This window comes from Trichosurus vulpecula, chromosome 3 (assembly GCF_011100635.1).
Source record: "Trichosurus vulpecula isolate mTriVul1 chromosome 3, mTriVul1.pri, whole genome shotgun sequence".
NCBI lineage: Eukaryota > Metazoa > Chordata > Mammalia > Diprotodontia > Phalangeridae > Trichosurus > Trichosurus vulpecula.
Genome location: NC_050575.1, coordinates 67486514 through 67502852, shown reverse-complemented (window position 1 = coordinate 67502852; position 16339 = coordinate 67486514). Strand labels below are relative to the sequence as shown.

Below are 16339 nucleotides of genomic sequence, written 5' to 3'. Positions count from 1 at the left end.
GTGGAGGGTTCCACCTAGATTATCTGGCGGAGCTATCTTTTTGCTTCTGCTCCAGTCTGCAAGTACACTTTCAAACCTCTAATTATTTCAGTGCTAAGTAATTTGAAAGGCAAGTTTAAAGTGCTTTTGTGTGGCTATCTTTCAACACATTGCGGTTTCTGTCATTGGTCCTGGGTGAAGTTTCAGCATTAGCCTCAAATTCAGTTCTATGCAAGAATTCATTCCTTACACATACTAGGGGCCTGATAAATAATTGTTGATTGATTGGCCTGAATATTAGCAAGGGATATTACTAATAAAGGTAAGTTCCATGGGAGAGGGAGTTTTTAAGCTTTGTATCCCAGGTACTAGCATATTTCTTTTGCTCACTGTATGGGCTTAATAAATATTTCTGCATCTAAATTACTTGAATTAAGTAGGAAAAAGGGACAACTGAGATAAGATGGACCTCTGAGTAAGAAGGTTGTAGCCCCTCTTCATTGATTTATTTTAAGAAATGTACTAAGTGCCTACTATATGCTAGGCATTTGAGATACAAAGACAGAAAAAAAAACAATCCCTGCCCTCAGGGACTTTACAATTTATTGAAGTAAACAACAAATATACATATAAGTAAATACAAACTATATATGCAATGTAAATACAAAGTAATTGAGAGGGAGAGGGATATCAATAGATGAAGAAATTAGGAAAAATCTATGGAAGAGTAGGGCATTTGAACTGGGCTCTGAAGGAACTTAGGGATTCTTAGAGTCAAAGGTGAGGAGGAAGTGCATTCTAGGCATTGGTGGATGTTAGCACATTTCATGAGATTGTTCACCCGGGGAATTTTCTTTATATTTTTAAGGCAAACATTTATTGACTATACAATCACAAAGTATATTATTCATCAAGCAAAAGAATCTAAAACTAACCTTTTAAAAACCCCAAACTAACCTTTACTTTAAAATAAACGCTGCAAATGACTCCTTTTAGTCAACCTCTTCCCCTTCAAAATAGAACAAGCTTTTCACCCTTATCTTCTTGGATTTAAAAAAAAAAGGAGGACGAGAAGCATCTTTGCAATGATACTCATTCCCCTACCTCCACACTTTGCCATGAAGAACATGGTGAAATTTAAAGATTGGTGACCAAAGATGTATCCTTTCAAAGTTTTAACTTTTTTGCATCCCTTAACGTTATTAACTAGAGCCTTGGAAAACAAAATGGCCAGGGGAGTCAAAGGGGAAAATAAGGTCTAGATGATTTTCCTTGACCCAGCTATAGTGGATTAGAATGATGAGAGCAAGACCTCAGCTTTCTGGGATGAGCAGCCAGCTCAGCTACCTTTCTCCCCCATAGGAACTGGGCTTGGCCAAGGGGAAACACTACCAGAAAAGGCAAGGAAACGTTAAAGCCTGGAAGGACATAGAAGGGCCTTTGAATGTTGTGCGACCAGGTCAGTAGACATTCCTACTTCTTTCTCCTTCATCAAAGCCCATTGGAATCAGTGAAGGGAGGTTAACGGGAAATGGAAGCAGAAGTAGCAGAGGCGGCAGCTACAGCAACAGGGAGACTGGGAAAGCCTTCCTCAACTCCGCTGGGGTATGGACCCCAGCAAGCCCCACTGTGGTGATAAGGGGGTGCTCACATATTGTAATATGCCTGGGCGTACCCTGCACACATTAGATACATGCTTATGATTTTAGTCATGCTCTCAAGGAGCTTATGTTCTACTGATTCTGAGAAATACTACTATGAAATAGAATGAGCTATAGTGAGCTATTCATCTCTAGAGGTCTTCTGGTGAAGACTTGTATTCATTTCTTGAGGTTATTTTAGAGAATCTTTAGGGTATAGTGTGGACCAGAGGGAGAGGCAGCTAAGTAGCACAGTGGATAGGGTGCTGAGCCTGGGGTCAGGAAGACATCTTCCTGAGTTCAAATCTGGTCTCAGATACTCCCTAGCTGTGTGACTCTGAACAGGTCACTTAACCCTGTTGGCCTCAGTTTCCTCATCTGTAAAACGAGCTAGAGAAGGAAATGGCAAACCACTCCACTAGTTGCCAAGAAAACCCCAAATGAGGTCACTAAGAGTCAGACATGACCGAAATGACTGAGCAACCACAAAATTGGACTAGAAGTCTTCCAGCTTTGGGATTCTACAATCTGAGGGTGATGGTTGGTCATAACCCTCCTAACTTCCATATGATGATGTAGACCTTGTCTATATACCATAGAGTTTTTACCCCCCAAAGACAAAAGGAAATCCACTGTCATCAAGGACAGTCAGGAACAGTTCTATAGTGGTCCATTTTCTGTTTTTCTAGTGATCACTAAGATTTGTTTGGCAAACTCTGCTTTGTACTGGGGATTGTATCACTTTAGAGAAGAGCTGACAAGCACAATGATGCAGATTTGTCATCATATCATTCAAATGTTCCATTTTTCAATCAGCCAGTCAATAGACAAATATTTGTTAAGTACCTATAACAATATGTGCCAGACACAGTGTTGGATGTACTAGGCACTGAGGATATAAAGATAAAAACAATCTCTGCCTTCAAGGTTACATTCTACTAGGGCAAAACAACATGTGCGCACATAAGTAAACACAAAGAATATAAGAAATTTCAAAGGACGCTAGTGACTGAGAAGATTTGGGAAAGTGAGATGTGTGATTTGAGCTAAGCTTTGGAGGAGGCAAGGGATCCTAACAGGTGGGGTAAGGAGAGGGTGAATTCTAGGCATGGTGGACAGTCTTGGTGAAGCCACGGAGACAGGAGACATTGTGTCACGGTTGGGGAAGAGCAAGAAGGCCAGTTGGGCTGAAATGGAGAATGAATGAAGGGGGATAATGTATAATGAGCCTTGATGGATAGATTGGAACTAAGTTGTGAAGGGTTTTAAATGCTGAACAGAGGAAATTATTTCCAAGCTGGGAGTCACAGAGCTTTCCAATTTAGAAAAAGTTCATTCACTGCAGCAAACCAATTATTGTAATCCAAGGGAAGGAATAATTGTAGAACTGAGACATGACTGGTCTTTTGTTTTAGCTCGTGATTAGTGCCCAAGCTCATATCCTAGGTTCTCCTTCTGTTTTATTATGGAAAGGACCTTTGAAATCGTTCATTCTGACCCTTCCATTCTATAGAAGAAACTCAGTCCCAGAGAAGGTAAATTGGAGCAGCCTGCAATGTGAGAATGAAGACCTGGGTTTAGATTCCCAACTCTACCATTTATGACCTGGAAGACCTTGAGAAAATCATTTCACTTCTCTTTGCCTCTGGCTCTTCATCTGAAAAATGGGCCTATTAATATCTATGTGACACATACTGGATTTGTGAGGAGTCCTTCAACCTTACTTGCTAAGATTGTAAATTGCAGATTAGGTGCTGATATGCATTGGTGGAGGGAAATTCCTCACTGGGAATTTTCCTATATAAATGAAATCAAAGGTCCAGATCCAAACAAAATCAAATAAAACAAACAAACAAAACACCCCCATCCCTACCTTATAGGGTAGTTGTAAAAATGGAAAAAGATAATGTATTTATGTGTAGAGAGACTGACTTTTTTATTCACCAAAATATAACAATCAGGAATCGCTGCTGCATTTCAACCAACAAAAAACTTCATTCTCCCTACTACACATGAAAAGTACTTGGTAAGAAAGACCCAAAGACCTATGTGAATATATCATATTATTAGTTAGTGGAATAAACAGGACCCAATGCAGGCTTCTCAGCTCCCAGCTTTTCCTCATCTCAAGCTTCCTCCTATAAAATGGAGGTAACCACAGTTCACTCTCTGAACTGTTATGGAAACAAAACAGCACTTAGGAGCTTTGGTTGAGCTATTGTGAGAGCATGCAGTATAAAATGCTATAGTTAAAACCTCAATATAAAGCTGTCTAGAGATTGGGTTCTCCAGCATAGGGCCAGTTTGAGGCAGCTTTGTGAGAAAAACCTGTGTATTTTTGTTGATTCTTCATCTTCCTGGCTGGCCCATTTTTCCTGTTGGCACAAAATCTTTCCATCCCTCCAGGGGCCCAGTTCCTCCCCCTTTCTCCTCTCCAGCTACAACTCTTAGCTTAGTGATTTTTTGGACCCTCCCTCTGTTTGTTGTGTGTTGAATTCCCTAAGGATCCTACTAGGTAGCTGCCTGCTAATTTGATAGTGCTAGCTAATAATGGCTTATGTGTTCTCTCTACCAGTTAATATTTGCTTTTTCAATCAAGGGGGAATTTGGGGCATCCTAACACCATCAGTGGGGGAGATATTTTGGAGGAGAGTTTTTGTCTTTGCAACTCATTCTTTAAATCATACCGCAAAAGCATCTGTTTCCCTAAGGGTGTATGTGTGTATGTGCACACATGCATGTGTATATTAGAGTATGTGTAAATGTATGTGCATAGATTAATATAATGCAAAGTTGGAGTGGTAGTGGTAAAAAAAATCAAAGTGATTTAGGAAAATTTGAGGATAAAAAGACTACTATTATATGGAGAATCAGGGAAGGCATCATGAGTTGACACATGAGTTGAACCTTGAAAGATGGCATCTGAGGTATGGTGAGTTGGATGACCTCGGAGCTGGCAGAAAAATGGTGCATCAGTTTTAGTGAGCAGTTCATAGTCCAGTTTGTATAGACTTCAGGAAGGAAAGTAGCCAGAAATAAGACTAGAGATGTAAGTTAAAACCAGATTATAGGGAGCCTTAAATGCCAGGCTACGGAATTTGTATTTTATCCTTTGGCAATAGGGAATCACTAATAGTTTTTGAGCAGGGGAGTAACATGGTAACAATATTGCCCTATAAAGGGGAACTCAAATGTCTCGAAGAGCCCTTCTGAATGCCAGCACTATAATAGTGTTCTTCAATACTTAGAGCTTCCCATTAGAAAAATGATCGTCCCTAAAAATGTAATAACTTGAAGATCGAAATGGGATATTTTGTGGTCCATTGTTCTTTAAAGTGAACATACAGTTTAACTTAATGCTGCCAACAATCTTCACTGCCTAATTAATGCTCAAGCTTGATGCGTCTCGTGAATGTCACTTTAAATGCTTTCTTATTGAAATGGAATAGGGACCTAGTTAAAGTTCACTTAGAAAGAGGGTGACAGAGAAAATAAGAATGTTAAGCAATTAAACACAGGGAGCCTCTATATAAATTATTCTGGCTCCATGGAAATTATATGGTAACTCAAAGCCCTTGGGCCAGATTATGAACTATAGAGTACAACCTACATTTACTGGATTTCACGGAACTGGAGGGAAATTTGATATAAGGGGGAATTTTATATGCATGGGAAACTACTTAAGAGTTTCTGCTCTCACCTTTTCAGTGGCCCTAGAGTGTCATGAAGTCAAATACTAACACTGGGCTTGAGTGAAAATAACTGTGCAACAGGTCCAATAACTGATGGATGAATAGTGTCATTGATTACGAGCAGGTTCCAGAAGGTATAGGGAGGAAATTTTAGCACTTGGTCTATAAGGTCTTTGGAAGGGCTAAAAAGTTGTTTGATTTCTGTGGGTTCATTTTGATGGGCTTGACATGAGTGTATTTCATTTTATATTGATCTCCATAGCGCAAGACAATGGGCCTTTGTGTTTTCTAGTTTCCAAAAGCTCCTGAGTCTTGTGCTTTTATGTACATCATTCTCTCCCCCAGACCTATTTTGAGTGCAGAAATCGAAGTGATGTAGGCACATTCCCTGAGCAAAAGTGTTACCTGCTGATGAGAAGGGTAGAATTTTCACTAGAACCTTTTGTTAATGTGTATTTATTGGCCTTCAGAATGAAATTGCTTGGGGCCGGTAAGACTCTTTCTATAGCAGGCATAGTCAAGTGAAGTAGATCATTAAGTAATTAGCTAAATATTTATATTTATTTATTATACTAATAATGCAAATATTGAAAGTGAAAATTTGGGCCAAATAAATCTATTTTCCTATAATATCCTTATGAAAGTATGGTTAGCTGGAATTATCTATAAATGTACTTGTCTCCATTTTCTTTTGCCTCTAATCTTTCCACAATCTGGTTTCTCTTCTTCACCATTAACCGGGCAATACACTGCTATGATCATATTACTTCTCTACGCAAATACCTTTAAGTGGCTCCCCATCGCCTACTGAATAAAGTATGAATTCCTGATCCTGCCCTGTTTGCCTCAGTTCCTCATCTGTAAAATGAGTTGGAGAAAAAAAAATGGCAAACCACGCCAGCAACTTTGCCAAAAAAAAACCCAAGTATGGTCATGAAGAGTTGAACACAACTGAAATGACTGGACAATAAGGAAGACAACATCAACTCTGCATTCCGTCAGACTGGAATATTCCCCATCCCTAATTCTTGTCCTGCCTTCTTCAGGCACCATACCTTTACTCACCGTGTTCCCCATGCCTGGAATTAACTTCCCACTTATTTCTATTCATTGATGTCCAAAGTCTTCCTTCAAAACCAAAGTCAGATGCAACTTTCCACATGAAACCTTTCCTCGGTCTCCTCAACTGTAAACAAAGTGGTCGTATATAGGTGGTCTTTAAAGTTCCTTTTAGGACTAATTCTGATCCCAAGCCCTATTTATTAATTTAACACTGACTCATATACAAAGGTGACAATCCTTACTGTTGACTATCCAAGCTCTATGTGTGGTATAATGGGGAAAAAAACCACTAGAGTTGGGACTCACAAATCTGGAATTCAGGTCTTTGATCTGCTACTTACTAATTATGTGATCTCAAATATGTCACTTCCTATTTCTAGACCTCAGTTTTGGTAAAATTGACCTAGAGGTCCTTTTCAGATGGCCTCCTCTCTGTTCCTCATACTCTCCCCTCTATTATCATCTCCCATTTCCATGCTCTTGGGATGACTTTCTACCATACTGAATGCTCTTTGTCCTTACTTGGAACTCACAGAATCTTTCTCTTCTTTGAAGATACAGCTTAAGCACTACCTCCTGCATGGTCTCTCTTGATCCCCCCAACCACTAATTCTCTGGCTCTCTAATGACCTTGCATTTAACTACTTTTTATTTAGTTGAATTTATTATCTTTATATTTATTCTACAAGCATTTATTTAGGTACCTATCTCCTCATTAGGATGCAAGTTCCCAGGGATTATTTTATTCTTTGTACCTATGTTCCCAACTCTCAGCACAGCGCCTGATACACAGTAGGTTCTGAATCAATACCTGTTGATTGAATCACTGATTGATCCTATGCTCCAGGAAGCTGCTATAAATGCTTTTCCATTGAAATGGAATGAGAAGCTGGCAAAAGTGCAAGTCTCAAAAATGTGGGATGGAGAATGTGGGCCTAAGTAGAGGCCCAAACTTCTCTCCTTGCCGTCCTTTTCACCCTTGAGTCTTTGTAAATTTGATTTTGGTAGTGAAATCCTCTCTATTCTTCTTTGACCATTGCAGCCCATAGTAGGCTCCACTTCTGGTCTTTTACAGCATTGACTGTCTGTACGTACCACATACCTGGCACTTATCGGATGCTTTCCATCTATTATTATTTAACTTTTCACATGGATATATATTTTTAGTATAATGTAAAGAGCCTTGGGTTTGGAGTTGGGAAACCTGGACTTGAATTCTAGCTCCTTCACTCCCTAGTTATGTGAGCACAGGTAATTTATTTTACCATTCTGGACCTCAGTTTCCTCATCTGTAGGGAAGAATAATCTGCATCTGGGAAGAATAATATGCATACCACATACTTCACATAGCTGTTTTGAGGGAAGTGCTTTGTAAGCCTTTAAAAAAATTGTAATTTTAAGCTATTATTCTCTCCCTCCAAGTCTCGTTTGCATTCCCTCAGATAGCCTAGCACAGGGGTGGGGAACCTGCGGCCTCGAGGCCACATGTGGCCCTCTAGGTCCTCAAGTACGGCCCTTTGACTGAATCCAAACTTCATAGAACAAATCCCCCTTAATAAAAGAATTTGTTCTGTAAAATTTGGGCTCAGTCAAAAGGCCTCACCCAAGGACCTAGAAGGCCACATGTGAACTCAAGGCTGCAGGTTCCGCACCCCAGCCTAGCACAATGCTTTGCACATAGCAAATGCTTACTAATATCTGTTCTTTGATTGATTGATCCTTCTCTTCCTTCTCACTTTTATCCTCTCTTAAGAGCAGTGATTACCATTCTGTTTTAAAATTCATTGAGAATTTTATTCCATAGTATAAAATTCTCAATGCATTTCAATTCTTTTTTAAAAAATTAATTCCATGAAACACTTTTTGAGGAGAGGATCAGTAAGTACAAAAAACCTAAACAACCAAACAGTGTGGCAACTTGGAAAGCTTGGCCACCCTACTTTAGAGACATGGAAAAAATGGGAACCATGAGCCAGACATTTCCCTCATGGACTTTCCTTTGTCACTATAAAAATCATACGGTGGAACTGCACATGGAGCAGCTAGAAGCTGGCCCTTCCTGTAAGTAGAAGGGCTGATTCAAATGCTACAATCTGTAAATCCCTTTCCAGAAAATTGGTCAAGGTCTGAAAAATATCACTTGAATGGATTGAATGAGGGTAAATCTCCCTCCTTAGATCACAACCAGGTGTTCTGATTTAAATTCAGGGATTAGACAAAGAACTGAGCAAACATGAATTTTTCCATTCTTTGTTTTTCATATCAGTTGAGAGACATTAAAGCAAAGCAGAAAGTGTTCAACTTAGCATGAGTCATGGGTTCAATTCCCAGCTCTTCTATTAAGCACTCATGTGACCTTGGACAAGTCACTTTCCTTGTTCTGAGCTTCAGTTTCCTACTCTGAAGAATGGGAATGATAATAATCGTATTGTATACTTCATGAAGCTGTTTTAAAAAAAATGAAAGGGGGGACTTGTAAACTATAAAGAAACATAGAAATGCTAACTATTTCCTTTAAGAAGGAATTATGTACCTAAGGAAAAACTGACCAAAGAGTAACAAAAAGTATTACCCACATGGCTTTGGGCAAATCACTTATGCTTGACCCTCAGTTTCTTCTTTTCTAGAAGGAGAGGGTTGGACTCAGCATCTGAAGTCCACTCTAACATTAGGTCTATGGTTCTATGCTTAGCTGAAAAAAAAAAAGAAAGCAATAACCGGAAATAATGTATTATCTCTCCAACAGAGGAAGAGTGGTGGGGGAAAGAGCATTGAATTGAGTATGCAATATATTTTAGTCCCACTTCTACCAACTCACTTGACAAATGGTCTTAGCCAAGTTCCTCACCTTTCTGGACCTCAGTTTATTTATCTGAAAAAAGAGGGTTGGACCAAATGATCTCTTAAGTCCTTTCTGGCACCACAATTTCAAATCACAATTTTTTTTGATGTACGACAGGTCTGGCTTTCCCTAATTTCATAGCTAGTCCACAACGCAGACTAGCAGTAAACTTGTGTGGTCGGTGAGCTCATGTTTCCAGCGAACACCTGGCAGGTCTTATTTGAGATCATTCTTATCCTGTTACATATCATTTAATGCCAGGTTTTTGAGTGGAACAAAAAAGAAAAAGAAAGTCACTTGTGAGGAAGAAAAATGTGCATTGATGGTTACTTGAATGAGGTCAGTTACAAAAAAGAGAACTGGAGTTGTTAAGCGCATCCTATCCTTAAAAACAAGCAGAAACAAAATGTCAGATCCTTGGATTTTCATCTGCATTCAGGCCAATGTCTATTAATTTCCCATTTTTTCTTTTTAAATTTTTTTATCAATCAACCAACAAACATTTATTAAGTGTGTACTATGTGCCAGGCACTGCACTGAGTGCTGGGGATATAAAGTTGAAAAATGAAACACCTGCTTATAAGGAACTTATTGATGCTCTCTTTATGTATCACTGTCACTTCTCCCAAATTCCCGCAGCAACAGAACTTTCTCTCAAAACAAGTACAGCCAAGCAAAACGAATCAGAGTATTGTCTCTGGTCAAAAATGCATACCTCATTCTATACCTATAGATCAATCAACAAGCATTTATTAAGCATTTACTAACTGCTAGGCATTGTGCTAAATTCTGAGGATCAGGGAAAAAAAAGAAGCAAAAATAGTACCTACCCTCGAGGAGCTTATATTCTAATGGAAAAAACAGCAAGGGCAAATCAGAAAATATAAGATAAAAACAGAGTAGATGAAAGGTAATCTTAGCAGCGAGATCATTACTTCTCAGATCAGCTACTGCTTTTCTTCTTTAAATGCAAACCAGCAGCAGGGAATAGCTCCTGATGGAGAATGGACACTTGCTGAAATGAGAGAGCTTTTCATAAACTCCATTAGGAAAGCTCCTCATTTTCTTCTTTCACTCACAGTCAGAGCTATTCAGTAAGATGGCACTAGAACAAAAGAGCCCACCATATACATTGCACGAAATGCCAGTTCAAAATCCTCCAGAGGATGTTAGAGAAAATCATAATTCTTCAGACCTTTGCTTTCCAATTAAAGATATCCTCAAGAGAGTGGGGTTCTAGCTCTGGGAATGTGACTGGCTCCTTCACTGTATGACCCCTGGGCATGCCATTGACCTTCTATATACCTCACTTTCCTCATCTGTAAAAGAGGCTGTTGGATTAGATGTTCTCTGCTTTTTTTTCCCAACATCAAAAACATGAAGCTTTTAGGAAAATAGAAATTTTAGCTATATCTTCACTTTCTATCACATGTACTTTTTTCCTTTTAAATAGAATATAAACTTATTGATAGTAAGGATCGTTTTATTCTTTGTATTTGTATCCTCAACACCTAGCAGAGTACCTGGCACATAGTAGGCTTAATAAATGCTTGCTTGTTTGACTGACTGCAAACTAGCATATTCCATGCACTTTCCATTCCTTTGTCTTCATAAGCCTGGAAGACCCTATGAGGTTATCTTTCTAAGGCATGGATAGGTCTTTCCTCGTCACTTCCTTGCTCAAAAAACTAAAGCTATTCTCTGTTGTCCAGGGGACAAAATATAAACTCCTTAGCCTGGCCATTCAAGGTATTCTACAACCTGGCCCCAACCTACATTGTATGACCTTATTTACCATTATTCCCCTTTGTGTAGTCATATACATTCCAGCCGTGTTGTACTACCATCTCTCGCCATGCCATCTCCGGCTTCTGTGAATTCATGTGAACTATTCCCTATCCTTAGAATGGACTCCTCTCTCCTTATCTCGACCTTTAGGAATCCTCATCTTTATTCAGTTCTCTGTGCAGGTATCAACTTCTTTGTCAAGCCTCATCCAGTCCTCCCACCTGAAAGTATTCTTTCTCTGTCTCTCCTAAAATTTTTCTCAAATACTTTGTATTTATTTCTTCTTTATCCCCATTGTTTCCTACCTTTTATTTATCTATGTGTATGCATCCTTGCCCCAAGTCCTTCCCAGGGAATGTAACCTACTTAAGGACAGGAACCCTGTCATTTTTGTCCTTATATCCCCAGGACTTAGTATAGTGTCTCATGTATAGGGGGTGTCTAATAAATATTTGTTGAATTGAATGGTCCAGGGAGGGAGGTAATTAGAGCAGGTATTATTATCCCATTTTATCAAATCAGAAATATGATAGGATCATAGAATAGGACCTGAGAGATCATCATTCAACAGTCTCATTTTACAGATGAGTAACCTGAGTGTTGAGAGGACATGATCAGTCATGGGGCCCCATTGGGCTCTCTAAGGAGATGACATTGAGATAAAACATCCAGTAGGTCCTACCGAACTGGAAAGTGGTCACATACTGGCCTGGCTCTGCATCTGTTGACTAAGCAAGATCTTAGGTAAGTCTGAAGATTCCCACGTCACTAAAAAGCCACAGCAAGTCATGTAGATAGTCCACTAAAGCACAGAGGAATTGTGAGCTGTATGGTGAAGGGTGTGCTCATACCAGCAAAACGAACACTCTCTGAAGCACCGATTGATTACACAGCATAACAAAGAAAACACTTGAACCCTTGCCTCCAGAGACTCTTCTGCTGGTGCTCCTGAGGTCAGGCTGTGTTCCTCTGTCAATACCCAACACGGTAGCATTTAATAACTATATATTGAATGGAATGTGCTATCAGCGGCCCTCTTAACATTAGCAGCAAGTTTAGCAAAGTGTTTCTGCCTGGAGGCACAGTAGATAGAGGGCTGGGCTTAGAGTCAGGAAGACCTGAGTTAAAATCTGACCTCAGATACTTACAAGCTGTGTGACCCTGCGCACAGGGTCTTGACCTTTGTCTGCCCATTTCCTCATCTGTAAAGTGGGGATAATAATAGCCCCTAGGACTTCTCAGGGTTGTTATGAGGATCAAATGAGATAATATTTATAAAGTACCCAGCACAGTGCCTGGTACACAGCAAGCACCATATAAATGTTAGCTATAATTGCTGTGACTACCACCACCACCACCACCACCACCACCACCACTACTATTGTTATGCACAAGTTCTCAGGGAGAGGCAGTAGAGAAATCTCTACATACACAATGATTGCCATATCATTAGCTCACACTTTTTACCATTAAAAATTTGTTTTAATCCTCAACTTATTACACTCCAAATGAAACGGTTGTTTCCATATAAATAGTAAAATAGATTTTTTTAAAAAAGGATTATACACAAAACTGCAAATCTCCATTATGTTCTAGCTCATACTTCTCGAGGCTTTAGGTTTAATAAAAATGCTTGTTTCACAATTTTTGTTTTGAGAATATAACCCAGGTCTCCTGAGTCTCAGTCTAGTGCAACCCACGATATACCCTCTATAAAGACCTCTATAAATATAATGGAGCAGTTAGATTGCTCAGTGGATATAGCACCAGCCATGGAGTCAGGAAGACCTGAGTTCAAATTTGGCCTCAGACACTAGCTGTGTGACTCTGGGTAAATCACTTAACCCTGTTTGCCTCAGTTTCCTCATCTGTAAAATGAGCTGGAGAAGGAAATGGCAAGCCACTCTTTGCCCTGAGAACCCTAAGAAGGGGTCACAACGAGTTGGACACAACTAAAAAATGATTGAACAGCAACAACAAAATAAATTATAATGTGCATTTAATTAAAATTTTAAACTATGTAGAGGGTTACGAGGTGTTGGTTTTCCATATGGAATGCTCTTCTAAAAGGACAAGAAGGATAAGCATAAGTGAAGAGTACTCTTAGCTCTGCCATACCATGTTCTAAGGTCTCAGCACAAATACTATGTTCAAGGAGCCCTTCCAGTTTTGATATGCAATGTCCTATTTTTGGAGCTCCTTTCCAGCTCTGATATTCAATGACCTAAGGACCCTTACAGCTGAGAAATTTTATGGTTCTATGAAGGTGGCTATTTAACTTTGTAAATTACACACACACACACACACACACACACACACACACACAGAAAGAGAGAGAGAGAGAGAGAGAGAGAGAGAGAGAGAGAGAGAGAGAGAGAGAGAGAGAGCGCAAGCTATATTTAAGCCACATTAATAGAAAGAACTGAGATGAACTTTCCTAGTGACTCTTGGTATGGCTGTGACTGTGAGGAGTCATTTAACAACTTGGCTTTCATTTTCTTTCACTTGAAAATTAACATGTTCAGATCATTTCCCAGTATGATGTCGTGGTGAGTGTATTAGCTATAGCAGCAGAGAATAATGTTTCACATTCTACCTCTTTCACTTAACACCTTTGTGACTTTCTGGGCATCACTTCCTCAGGTGTAAAATGAAGAGACTGGACAAAAGGACTTCTAGCCCTAAATCTATGAGTCTGTGACTTCAAAGAGAATTTGGGTGATCATATTTAACGAAGACCTAGCAATAATGTTGCTATGAAGGTTAAGTGGTCCACAGTGAATTGGTTGTGTGGGAGACAGTAGCTTTAGCATTAAGAACTGAGAAGGTAAGAAGAAACCATAATTCATTTACCCTAACAATCCTACTGTGATCTCAGACAAATTTCTCTTTATTTTACCGTATATTTTTAAAGAAAAAAACAAATTACCTTTGTTCATACACATGCATTATAAGCACAAGAAAACAATAAACTTTTGGAGTAATGACAACATGTTCTTGGTATTCAGCAAGGAGTCTTTAGCTGGGACATTTATTTCCCAGGATTAACAAATTGTTCTTGTGTATTAAAGAACTTTCTACATAATTAAGTTTTTGCCTTTAGGAAATGTATTCTGAGGAGCAAAGTCTGATTCGAGACCATTAGGATGGGCTATTATTTGGAAATTATAATGCCAAGACACTTTTTATGCCTGATTAATACAATAATGTCTAGCTTCATTGCTCAATAAAGCGATGTTACATGGAGCAAACAAGAAGTAATGAGTGAAAAATATGAGCCGTATTTAAACAAGGCTCTTAAACTGGGTTTAAGAGCCAAGAACTACTGTTATAATTTAAAACAAAGACTTAAACTTAAACTTATTTACAATAAATAAAAATATAGTCATATTATGTTATTTCTTAGCTCAATGGAATAAATTATTTGTACCTGGTTTCTCAATTTTTTTTTGTCAGGGACTCTTTTGGTCTGTGAAGCCTACAGATTCCTTCTCAGGATAACATTTTTAAATGCATAAAATATAATACATATGGTTTCAAAGAAAATTAATTACATTGAAATGAGGTTACCAAAATACTATAAAAACAAACCAAAAATAGTTGATCTCATCATCTAGACTGAGAACCTGACTATGACCTTCTATAGTACCTATCGCAATCCTTTAATCCTGATATTTGTCTTCATTTATTGCAGATTTCTTTCTCTCGCTTTTTTAAGGCACATAAACACAACATATGTATATATACGCACACACACACATATACACACACACACACATATACATATACATACACACACATACACACACACACACACACACACACACACACATATATATGTATACCTCCTAGAAAAATAGGCCACATAATTTTAAGGTAACATGTTTATGGGTAACTAGCAATTACTAAGTCACAGATGCTTTGTTGTGTTAGGTTTCATTCAAGACTCTTGTCTACTTTACATTAGAGATTTTGTCTCAACAAACTCCAGTCCAGATCCTGAATAAAATCAGCTCATTATTTTGACAGTTATCTATCAAGTACATGGGGAGCCATCATGATATAGCAAAAAGAGGACAAGATTGGGAGGGAGCAGATCCAGCCATTCCAGAGTGGCCACTAAATAGCTGCATGACCTTTCATAAGCCATATAACATCCCTAGGCCTTTATTTTCTCCTCTGTATAATAAAGGACTTAGACAAGATGATGTCTAAAGGTCATTTCCAACTCTAGCATTCTATGATAACTTACATCTCCTTTTGCAAAAATGAAACTAAAACTTGTGTCTATCCACATTTTGGAGACAACATGGATATAGAATTATAGATGACAAACCCTTTCAAAAAATGAAAAGAATTGTACAAGAGACAGTTCACAAAACCATTGCATCTTTAAACTGGAAAGCTCTCTAAATACAAATGCCCTGTTAGAAAATTAATGACTGAGATGACAAAGCTTGAACTAGACCCCAGGCATACTGATACTCCAGTGCTCTCCTGTACATTAAATTAAAAAAAATAATAATAATGATATAAAATCATGGTTTTCTTCCTTTTGATAGATGGAAACAATCTGATGGCTGAAACTTAGAAGGACAGATTGAAATCATATTGACAATGAATCCCTAGGTAATTTTGAGGTTCTAGAATAGATAATAGCTGCCTTATGTTCTTCACTTTGCTCTGTGCAGACCCATGATCAACATCTCTGGCTATTTTTTGCTTTGCCAATCTACAGGCAAAGTTTGGGGCATCTGAATTGGAGAATAATTAAGTGATACATTCCTAAGGACTCTGGTAAAAACAGAATAGATAATTCATAAAAAAAATTTTTTTTTACATCTTCAGAATATTAGTTCATCCTCTCCAGCATACATTCTATTCAAAGCATTAATGGGGGAAAAAATTGGCAATCACCTACCCCATGGCGGTCTTCAAAATATGCTAAGTTGGCTTTGGTTAAAACGAAGAAGCGCACTTTGAAGTTGGATGGGGATGTCCTTCTCTTTTGTTGGGATTTTTTGATCAGTTGTTCCTCCAGAAGGATACAGTTATTCATGGTCCAGCCCTGAAAAAGTCGAGCACCTTGGACATAACCCCTCTGCACAACTGGGGGAAGCAAGTTTAGGAAAAAGACTGCGAAGGGGAGACGGTTAATTCTCAAAGCACTATTGAAAGGCAGCCTCGATGCCTCCAGTTTTATCTTTCTATCTACATTCAGTCAGCATCGCTTGGCTTCCTTTCTGATGTCAAAAGCCATAACCACATCCTTTCAAAATTCACCAAACGAGGCACCATGGACTGAAAAAAATACCCTTTACTGTATGTTTTGGAAA

The 16339-nt window shown here is 38.7% G+C and overlaps 1 protein-coding gene across 1 annotated transcript in view; it reads right to left on the bottom strand.

Annotated features, from left to right (window-relative positions):
- ITK (IL2 inducible T cell kinase) overlaps positions 1-16062 on the bottom strand; it is an 83199-nt gene extending 67137 nt beyond the window's left edge. The window contains exon 1 of the mRNA XM_036753022.1: positions 15925-16062. Within this exon, the coding sequence (XP_036608917.1) occupies positions 15925-16062 (138 nt within the window). The remainder of the gene's footprint in view (positions 1-15924) is intronic.
- Between the last annotated feature and the right edge of the window lie 277 nt (positions 16063-16339).